Genomic DNA, 11708 nt, shown 5'->3' with positions numbered 1-11708 from the left:
ATGATGAAACATTAGAAGGTTCGCATTGTTAAAGATTTTTTTTCGGAATATATTTGAGGCAAGCTTATCCACATAGAAGAGTGGTGGATGACTCGATCGAGCGCTCTTGGGACGTACAAGCTCATAAATCCAGCTTACTCCTCATACCGAATATCAGAGGGAGAGGAGAGAAGGGTAGGAGTGCCAGGGGAGGGGGAGGAATAGGAGGCGGAGTAGTAAGAAAAGAACGATAGGACGGGGGATGTGAACTGAGAGACTAGAATAGAGATAGGGGGAATGTAGTAAGTCTCTGTGGACGAGACACGCGTTACAAAAACGTACGAAGATGTCGTACGTTTTGTCTCGAGAAAAGAAAGAAAGAAAGAAAAAGAAGTACAACAAGAAAAATTGAAGAAAAAGAAGAAGAGAAAGGGAAAAAGGATATCTACCGCAACGATAACTATTTCGTGCGGAAAGAAAAGTGATCTCGTTTAATGATGCAGCACCTCTCCATGACGAGAGATTAGAAAAAAATTATTGCAGTTGCGATTTTTTTTTCTTTTTTCTTTTTCTTCCTTTCCTTCTTTCTTCATATTATTTTACTGAGCGTGATTAACATTTTCTTATTTCTTAAATCGTTTTTACGAAACATACGAGATATTCAATTTTATTAAACCAATTTAGTATTCATGAAAATCACCTATAAGCGAACATAAAACTATATTAAAAAAGTAACGTGATTTATGATCGTCCTGCGATAAATTTATTCTCGATCGATAGATCGAGCTACCTGTTAATATACATAACAAGGAACTTTATGAGACTTCTCGATGAGATCTCTCCGATAACCGGAAGAGTTAGTCCGATCGAGGGGTGATTAAATTGATGAATCGTATCCTGTTTCTCCGTTAAATTTCACTAACGCGATATCGGAAGACGATCGATACTATCGAAACAAACGATTTTAATTTTTATCGATCATTTATTTTCTTCTTGTCTGTATTTTCAAGAATATTCTACGGAATATTACGTATATGGTGTACTATATGTTTCTTTTCTCATCAACGTCTCGACAACGTGAAATTGATATCGATATTATTGTCTTTCTCTCTCATATATATATGTCTCTAGGAATATATATATATATATATATCTTTAGGAATCCACCGAGAATCGACATCCACGTCTTGTAATGGGATTTTGATACTATACAACTAGAGATATCTAAGTTCGATGAATAGAGGAATTCTCGAAGAGATAATTTTCACGTCGGATACACCAACCGACGGTTCTTTAAAATCCGTCAACTTTGAAAGTATTCGTTAATTAAAATTTAATGAAAGTCAAGTTCTCTTGATCCATTCCCGATCTTCATCGATATTTCACAAAGTATACGGATATAACATTCATCATTATCTGCTTCTTCTTCTTCTTTTTCTTTCTTCTTCTTTTTCTTTCTTCTTTTTTTTTTTCAGATAAAAAAGAACGTTTCTATTAAGAAATACGAAAGGATCGTATATTAAAATCATTACGTCGTTGGTCAATTAAATCATACGGAGGTTAGTGCCAAATAATCTAGAAAGCACGAAGAAGGAGTGTTTTATCGGAACATCGGGTGTCGTTCGAAGTTGGAAGTATAGGCGTTCGTAGGATTAATGTGACTCGCCTTGTTAGATTTATGATAGCAATATGAGCGCTCATAACCACGTCGGAACGCGTTCATTTTATGCTTGGTTCATGTCGTGCGTATGGGCGTAAAATCGATTCGCATAAAATTCGTACGAATTTCTTTCTCTGTGGGCCAATGATAAACGCCACATTTGAAAATTATTGTATGATTGTTTTTCTTCTTTCTTTTTTCTTTTTTGTTTTTTCTCTTTTTTTCTCTCTTTTTTTTTTTCATCTTCTCTTTTCAAATTTGCAAAAGTCGAAATAAGATGTTGTACGAAAGAAAACGTAGAAGAACGTAAAAAGGAAAGAAAAAGAAGAATGTGCGTGAACAAAATTTTAAATAAATTCTTGAGTGACAATAAAAGACGAAAATTTGTTATATATCTTTGATAAGGAAATACCGAGCTTTCGTTTATCATTTTTTAATTCTATCAATCTTTAAGAACATTAAATGTTCGTAATGTCTACGAACCGCCCAAGCTTTTGTTAACACGAAAACTATAACTTTTCGAATAATAGTCGTCAATACGCGAGTGATCATTCTGCAAATATATATATATATACATATAATATATATATATATGTGTGTGTATATATATGTATGTATGTATAGCTATACGAGTACTTACATATCTAGGTAGATAGATGGTACGTGTAAGTGTAGATCTGGTACATATTGGAGGCTGTCGTTTTCCTCCTTGGCAGCCTCTCCTATTTCGACCCTTCAATGGCACGTGTTCGACGTGCCACCATTGTACCAAGGACTATTGTCTTTCGAGCAAGCTGGCCAGCAAGTCAGACGAAGAGGATGACAGGGAACTCCAGGATTCCTGTTAACTCTCGTCCCTTTTGCTATTACCTGAGAGAGAAAGAGAGAAAAAAAAAGATCAAATATAACTGTTATCATCCTTTAATTCACTTCTATCACTATCGGGCATGATTTTTCTTTTCTTTTTTTTTCTTTTTTTTTTCTTTTTTTCTTTCTTTCTTTCTTTCTTTTTTTTCTTTTCTTCCTCTTTTTGAAAACCGTATTTGAAAACGATCGCGAAGATATATAAATGTATTTTATCGGTAACGAGCACATTGCATACATACATACATGCATATATATATATATATATATATATATATATATATATATGCATGTGTATTTAACATTCACTTGATGGTACCTCATAATGTACGACTGAGTTTAGATCGTCGTTTATACACTTTGTTAGAAATCTACTTATTAATAATTAACGTAGAACGTATTAACGAAGGTGCGAATAATTAGCAGTTTAGATTTTTGTAACTGGAACGAGCTTGGTTTCCCATCTTATCAAATATTTAAAACGACGGCTTTTCTACGTCGGTTTGATACTTCCAACATTTTGCGTGAATAATTTAAACGAAGAGATGACTGGTTCAAGAAATTATATAGAACGTTCTTTTTTTTTTTTTTTCTTTTTGTTACAGAGCCACGACAGTTGGCAGGGACACGACGGCGATCAGGTGAGTGATACTTTTAAAATTTCGAAAAAGAAATTGGTTTTTTCTTTTTTTTTTTTTTTTTTTTTTTCTTATTATTTTTTTCCCCCTTCGACAATTAAACCCAAGCTTTATAGCTTTTTCGAGAATTCCTTAATTCTTCTTTCTTTCTTTTTCTTTTTTTTTTTTTCTTTTCTTTTTTTTCGAACGAAGCTTTGCCTTTGCATGTAACTTGGCATGGTATAAACTTTATTCATTAAACGAGAGCTTTAATGGACGGGGATGAGTTATTTTCGTTGTTGGGAAATTAATTAACGACGTGTGTGCGTTCGTATGTTCGTGTTTTTATACATTTGTATGTATATATTTGCGTTTTAACTGCATGCCTTTTTAATGATATTTTATCTATAATGGACGTGCGTCAGTTGTTATATTATGCTCGAACATTAATTTATATTAAAATTACACGAATTACATAGATTTAGAGAAAATGAAGGAACTATGTTTAATTGATGAAGAAGAAGAAGAAGAAGAAGAAGAAGAAGAACAAGAACAAGAAGAACGTCCGGTGTTCTTAAAAGCACAGAGCAGTTAGCGAAAATTTCGTAGAAATTACGAGACTCGTAGCAGTAACTAGTAGTACAATCGAGAGTCTCGGAGAATATTCTCTCTCTCTCTCTCTCTCTCTCTCTCTCTCTCTCTCTTTCTCTCTCTCTCTATCTCTCTATCTTTGTCTATCTCTCTGTCTATCTCTCTTTCTTCGTCTTTTCATTGCCATCCGCAGTGCTTTGTACGAGCTCTGAGACCGACTCAGTCTCGTCCTTATTACCGGTGTTGCGGTTTAATGACGTTATGGTTGGCAAGTGTTCTAGAGCGAAAACGTCTGGGGTGTACGCGTCGGGACGCTCCGGTTCTCCGTTAAAGCTTTCGCGATTAGTCGACGGGAACATCGTTCGTCGGTTGGGAAAATATTTACCGGAACTGGGAAACTCGCATGACATGATGACGCATTTCTAGATTAGATTAATCGATCTTACCATTCACTTCTCCTTGCATCTTCTAACTCGGGTAAATTAACTTTCCTGGATCATTCTTTAGTTTTATTATTATTTAATTTTCTTTTTCTTTCCTTTCGCTTTCTCTATCACTACATCGCTACGAACTCTAAGAGGACTAATTTATTTAAATCATTTTACAAATCCAATTAATATACATATATATTCGTCTAAACGAATGCGATAGAACTACGAAAAGAAAAATGTACGATTCCATTAAAAAAAAAAAAAAAAAAAAAAAAAAAGAAAAAAAGAGAATGAATTTGACTTAGAAATTTATTTCCGCCGTTTGAGCTACGATCAAGAAAAGAAAAAAAAAGAAAAAAAAAGAAAAGAAAGTATTGACGTCATATGATAGTGTCATCCATCATATCAGACAAATCTGTAAAAAAAATTTTTTTGCAGTCCTTCAGTCCTTCCCCCCAAGATATAACAAATTTTTCGAGATAAGCGGAATACATGCACATACATACACATCCATCTACCTACACCCACGCGCACACACATCTACAAGTACATTTGAAATTTCCTCTTTTGATAATCGTTCGACATCATCGATATTGTAGCATCACCGTAGTCGGGTATCGGCAGATAATCCATTTCCTTCGATATCAGGGCACTCTTCTGACAGCTCGAGAGATGTTGGCAGATGGTAAGGAGAGGAGGGATGGACATGCGATGAGGTAAAGGGATGGGGATGGAAGGAAGAGGAAAAGGCAAACCGCGATTTCCTCGATTATGCAAACGACGGATTTATCGGTAACGTACTCACGCCTAAGGAAGTGCACATTGCGAGTTGGCACCAGCGAACGGGCCGAGCGATCCATCTTACCTTATCGTTTCGATCCTCCCTCTCTCATTCTATCTCTGTTCCGCTCATCGTGGGCTACATCGACTTCCCGTTCGTAAAGTAACCTAGATATATAAAAGAAGAGCCAATCTTACACGTACGATGTGCCAAACTATCCAGAGAGAGAAAGAGAGAGAAATTCCCGTAGGACGACCGTTTGATAATCCAACGTGGTTAGAAACTTGCTTTCTTAAAGGAGTTTAAGGAAGGAGCAAGAAAGATAGAGAGAAAAAGAGAGAGAGAGAGAAAGAGAGAGGGAATGGAAGGAGGAAAAGGGAGAAGCAGTTTAACAATGGCGGCGTTGGCTTGAATGAGATTTAGTGTACCGTCTAATCGGGTTTACCTTCGCCTTGGGGCTCTGTCTCGCACTGATACGCCGATACAAACCAAGAATATCGTCTTTCGAGTGAGTGTGAGAGAATGATAGAGAGAGAGAAAGAGAGAGAGAGAGAGAGAGAGAGGGAGAGATTTGTAGAGGGAGAAAGGGCTATTGCTGCTTTTGCTGGTTAAGGGAGACGGAGCTTAAACGTCTGAGAAACGAGCGATGAATTTTAAAACGGTTCCCTTCGACGACAACGACGACAACGACGACGACGACGAGGACGACTACAACGACGAGGACGACGACGACGTTATCAACTCTCGACAGCTTTTTTCCTTCCTTTAAGCTTTGTTTTCTCTTCCTCCTCCTTCGGATATCTTTCTTCGGCCGAATTGATCGGTACAAAAAAAGAAAGAGAAAAGAGAAAACCGAAAAAAGAAAAAAAAACGAAAAAAAAGAAAAAGCCTCAAACGAACGTAACCCATGTAAGTACTTGCTTACGTTACTTTTTAATGCAGGAATGAAAAAATCCAATCTGATATTCGTTGAAATGAACGATGGAGAAATTGAAGCGATCGATTTAGGTTTATGAATTTAGTTAATGCGTTTGATAACTCGTTCGCCATTTTTTTTTTCTCTTCTTTTTATCAATTTTATGCAAATCCAATGATAATTACACGGTCAATGATACAAAAGGTAATCGCTCATAGACTTTCGTTTAACCGTAAGTTACGATAGAAACTCAAATTATTATGGCAAAGAAAGATAACGAAAGGGTAAGAGAGAGAGAGAGAGAGAGAGAGAGAGAGAGAGAGAGAGAGAGAGAGAGGAGAGAAAAGGAGAGGCATGTAATTTTAGCGAATTTAAACAGCTGCTGAACGTGAGAGACGTGAATTTAAAAGATTCGTTAAAACTCCCCTATAACGTTGAAGTAAGGCCATACAACATAGACAGCTCCACCTAGACTCTCCGTTCTACCTATTAAAAGGTGAACGGAGTTCGAGCTTCGTCCAAGGGTGATTAAATAAAAGCTTTTCTTCTCTTTCGTGCTTTATCGTCTTTTAAAGTGTTTTAACGTCGAACTTACATTAATCTACGGTTTTTGAAAAATTTATATCAACGTTGTTCCCTCTGTTTCTCTTCTTTTCTTTCTTCTTTTTTTTTTTTTTTTTTCTTTTTTTTTCTTTCTCGAATTTCCAAAGCGCAGAGACCGATAACTAATTAAAAACAAAAAAATATCATTACGATTAATAAAATCTTTATTCGAATCAGATCGAAATGAGAGAAGTCTGGATTAAAATGCTCACTTAAATTGCGAAACAAAAAACGTTATCTCGATCTACGTTTATTCGAAGTTATCGGCGATTCTCATTGCACCATTGAAACTCAATACACAATGGGGGAGGGGAGGGGAGGGGAGAAGGGGTGTCGATGTCACTTGATGAAGAGAGAGAAAGAGAGAGAGAGAGAGAGAGAGTGAAGGGAGAGGAGGAGGAGGAGGAGGAGGAGGAGGAAGAAAGGATTGGATCGATTTCCGGTCAATGAGTTCTTGCTTCGAGCACCATGGCCCCGTGCCATTGTCTTCGATGGCTCTTTCGATCCTTTCACAAAGTACCTGCTGCGCATCGGAATCTTGCATCGAATACCCACAATACTGGCGGCGCATCGGTGAAAAGCTCTGTAAAGAAGAAAAAAAAAAAAAAAGACAAGAAGAATGAAAAAAAAGAAGGAAAAAAAAATGCACACAATACCGACGTTTTCACTAACTCTCTCTCTCTCTCTCTCTCTCTCTCTCTCTCTCTCTCTCTCTCTTTCTTCCTCTTTCTCCCTTCCCCTTACTCTTCTTTCCTTCATTTCTCTCGAACTTGTCGCTTTTCTCATTTTCCTTTGACGTTCGTTCGAATTATCTTTTTCTCTCTCTCTCTCTCTCTCTCTCTCTCTCTCTCTCTCTCTCTCATTATACAATAAACTGATAACATTTTCTCATGCCGCTCCTCCAGCCGTTTAAAAGGAAATTTTTGGAGATTCTTCTTCTTTTTTTTTTCTTTTTTTTTACGATAAACTGTAATCAATAAAAAAAAAAAAGAAAGCTGTAATGAATGAAATCAATTAAAATCCTATCTATTTTAGATATTTTAGATAAATGCGTTATTGATTACATAGATACATACGTTTATTTTCTTTCTTTCTTAAGCTGCTCTACCTGCTCCCAGTCTATTTGTCTATTTGATCTTCTTCTATTTTATTCCATCGATTATTTAATCTCCTTTAAGATCAATCAATCTCTGATAAAGAGTTCATGATCGTTCATGATCAAATGCATGATCGTTTTAAAATTGGAAGATAACAAATGGACGGAATAATATTAAATTTGTTTTATTTTATTTTATTTTATTTATTTATTTATTTATTTTTTACTTTTTTTTTTCCTCATTCTCGTTCAAAGGGAAACAAAAAAGAAGGTGGAGACAGATGATATTTCGAACATTTTTATCGAACTTTTTTCGACATATTATTCAAAAAATAGTATTCGGCAATGCATCCATGACAACGAATCGCCAAACGGATTTCCATAAAAGTTTCTCAATAGGGATTTGACAAAGCCCGGTCGAATGTCCGAACGTTCGAACTTCCGTTTTTACTCTCGGTGGTGTTAAAGGGGAAATAGGCGGGGAGGAGGGAGGGTACAAATCGCGGCGAAATTTCGTTTGGCACTTTCTCGTATTTTCCTCTTGGTTGTGCCAGGAGAAAAGCCCTTCGTCGTCTTGCTTGCGCTTTTTACGTTGTCACTCTTCATTCTATACTTTTGTGTTATGCTAACTTTTTCCTTTTTCTTTTTTTTATCGGACAGAAGGATTATTAGAGATTTCCCGCAAAAGTTTTCTGAAGAGCTTTCTAAAAAGGCAGATAAAACGATCGCAAGCTGGTGAAAAATTCGATACAAAACGAGAGAAAGAGAGAGAGAGAGAGAGAGAGAGAGAGAGAGAAAAAAAAGATGAGATGACGATGGTTTCCTCGAGTTTTTCCAATAAGCAACCACTTTCTCTCTTTCTTTCTCTCCTTCTCTCTCACTCATTCACAGTCATTCACTCACTCTCGTTTATTTATGTTATTTTTATCGTGTCATCGTATAATTCGAAACTCGATATCCGATATTCGAAGTGTTCCGTAACGAGAGATCGACTTTCAACGATTTCTTCTTTCAAAATAAAATGTTCTTATCGAAAAAGTTTAAGTTTGAAAAGAATTCCTTTCGCGTCCTTGAGAATTACTTTCGCGTCCTTGAGAATTACTTTCGCGAGAGATCCAATAGATATATTCAAAATGAAAACTTCGTAGAAAGGTGTACTAATCACGAGTGATAATTTAAAATGATATCTACGTTAAGGCTTATTAAATAGTTTTCTTTTTTCTTTCCTACTTTTATCTCATAATTGTTTCATTCACTTTTCTTTTTTCCTTCTTCCTTCGATGATCTCCCATTCTTCATCTTAAATCGTCGATCGTTCTTCAACGCGAATTTTCCTTCGTTGATCTAGGATCGAGAATCCTGGATCTATATCGAACGAGGAAGAAAGAAAAAGTGATATTCATGATTTCCTGCTTGACTTAATTCCATCCGTCGTCCTATTTCTCAATACCCTTCTAACCTTCCTTATTCACTTTTCTTCGTTCGTTCTTAATCTCTTATTTCTCTGAATATTTTCCAAGGAAAAATATTCACGAGGCATAGAAGGATGTACGATAGTATGTGCATCAAGTCGAAACTTTTAAAAAGTATTCACATTGACGTGATCGTCCCGATGGCAAATGGGAACGTTGCTTATTGAATTAACCATTCCAATTTTTTAAACGAGACTCGCAAAATGTTTATTCGCGACGAGGCCTTCTTCCTTTTACGATTTTAATTCGATTTCGACGTCGTCGCTTTGGATCGACGACTACTATTTAGGATAGAATAACCTGGTTCCCTTTTTTTAAATATGTATTTTCGTCCTCAGAAGAATTTTCAACTACCCTATCTCCCTCCCATCCTTCTATTACTTGATTTACCCCTTGTATCTACTTGTCGCGAAACGTTCATCAAAGTCGTAATTATATAAAGTATCCGAACGAGGATGTCTCTCTCTCTCTCCCTCTCTCTCTCTCTCTCTCTCTTTCTCTCTTTTTCTCGAAGCAAGAAGGGTGAGTTAAAAAAAAAAAAAAAAGAAAGGAATTTAATTTTATCGAAGCATTTCCAATCGATCGAACCGAACATGATTTCTTAACTAACAAAGTAATACGTTAGATTCGATCGTTCGTTGAAAAAAAATCATTGATCCTTCAAACAAGGATGAAGTTATTGCTCGTTTTGATAAAATTTCTTATAATCCTTAGATCTAATCAAACGTACTATAAGTCCATCTGTCGATGAAACTCTTCGTTTGCTTTCCAACGATTCGATTACTTTTCCAACTGACCTACTTACATACTTACGTATCTCGGTATCTATATCAAGAAATAAAATACCGTCAAATGGTTTACGTGACTTACAATTAGATATACACATACACACACACACACACAAATAGACATATACATACTTTTCCTTGGGGAAATCCTAAAAGCTTTGTTAAATGGGACTAACGCGTGTAAAAGGGCTTGAGCACGAGAAAAAGAGAAAAAAAAAAAAAAGAGAGAAAAAAAAAATAAAGAAACAAGAAAAAAATGGTGCCGCGATGGTGCCAATTACTGCCAATTAATTAAATCTACTACAATCTCAAGCTTCGTTCGCGTTTTCCTTTTCTCGCTTTTTCTTTTTCTAGCTCTCTCTCTCTCTCTCTCTCTCTCTCGCTCTCGCTTTCTCTACATTCTTCTTCTCTCTCGTTGTACACGCAAAAAGAGAGAAATTCTCTCGTCCTTCGCCGCAAATGAGCCACTTCAGGCACGAGAGATTAACCTAGGGTGTTCGCTAGCTAAGTTCCTGTTTTCGTTCCGTGTATTTTTTTTTTTTTTGTGTTTTCTCTTCTCTCATTACTAGGCCGTCGTCGTGGAATACCAGGACTACTGGTCCACTGGAGAGGAGGAAAAGGAGAAGGAGAAGGAGAAAGAGGACGATGAAATTGCGAAAGGAAGAAAGAAAGAAGGACATGCACAACGCCGGAACTGAGAATACGTACACGCACATACATATATGTACATTGTATATATATATATATATATATATATATATATATATATATATGTGTGACACCACTAATTACATTCCTTCGCTTTGTTTCCTACTAGCAACCATCCATAATTTGTGTTACACGAAATAAATTGAAAAAAAATGGTCGTTTCGTTTTTCATTCATTTGGTTCTTTTTTCTTTTTTTCTTTTTCTTTCTTTCTTATTTGTTTTTCATTTCATTTCGTTTCATATTATTTTATTTTATTTTATCTCTCTTTCGTCCTGTCATTTTATTTTACAGGCTTCGCTCGTTCTCGTATTTCCTTGTACTTTTTCTTTCTTCCTTTTATTTTTTTATTTCCCCGTCTCTCTCCTGCCCCTCACCACCATCGCCATTTCTTTATGAAAACGTACAAAAATGCGAACGAGTACTCGCGTTTGCATTTGACGGAGCATACACGTATTCACATTGACGTAAACGAATAACGTCTTCGAGTATTCATTGGCCAAACAACAAATACGCCATAGTATGGCGTAAATAACGTTTTGCCGGATAAGCGAAATTAATCCAGTGCAATTTAAATCACGTGCGCGCCCCACCAGCGCGATTTATCGCGCGTAATTGCGTGAGCTGCGTGATAATTAATCGGCCGTACGTATTAAGCCAGCAATCGCTGGCAAACGGTGATACTGATACATACACGTACGAACGAACCTTGCACGAGTTTTACCAGTATCGTGCTTTAAATTTTCCCGCGGATTTATTGTGCCGCATTTAAATAACGCGCTTCTAGCGTTTCGTCTCGCACTTTGTCGAAGATCAGATGCGATAACAAATACAATGTGTGCACGTACACATACATTTTATATATATATATATATATACACACACAAACACATATATGCATACAGAGAGAGAGAGAGAGAGAGGGAGAGACTCGCGTGTTAACGAGTGCATGCACGTTGCATTCGGTGCAATAGTGACTGCTTTATCGACCGTCGTTAAAGTGCACTTCCCACGTAATAGGTGTCGCTCGATGTGCCCTCCAACCATAATTTTTTTTTAATACGATAACGAGATTCTTTTTTTTTTGTTTTTTTTTTTTTTCATTTTCTTGCTTTTCTTTTTTCTATAAATCAATGTGCCCTTTAAGTGTGATTATTTTTTAATTCGATAACGAGGTTTCTTTCTTTTTTTTTTTTTTTTTAT

The 11708-nt window shown here is 36.3% G+C and overlaps 1 protein-coding gene across 15 annotated transcripts in view; it reads left to right on the top strand.

Moving 5' to 3' along the window:
* LOC124421600 (disks large homolog 4) overlaps positions 1–11708 on the top strand; it is a 266482-nt gene that overhangs the window by 113963 nt on the left and 140811 nt on the right. For 13 of the 15 annotated variants that reach the window (XR_006941703.1, XM_046956970.1, XM_046956965.1 and 10 more), the window contains one exon: positions 3109–3144. The exons of the other annotated variants lie outside the window; for them this stretch is intronic. Coding sequence is in view for 12 of the 13 variants with exons in the window: in XM_046956970.1 (XP_046812926.1) it covers positions 3109–3144 (36 nt within the window). In the remaining variant the exon portion in view is untranslated. The remainder of the gene's footprint in view (positions 1–3108; positions 3145–11708) is intronic. 15 annotated transcript variants of the gene reach the window in all.

Source organism: Vespa crabro, chromosome 2, assembly GCF_910589235.1.
Source record: "Vespa crabro chromosome 2, iyVesCrab1.2, whole genome shotgun sequence".
NCBI lineage: Eukaryota > Metazoa > Arthropoda > Insecta > Hymenoptera > Vespidae > Vespa > Vespa crabro.
This window is presented reverse-complemented; position numbering and strand designations above follow the sequence as displayed.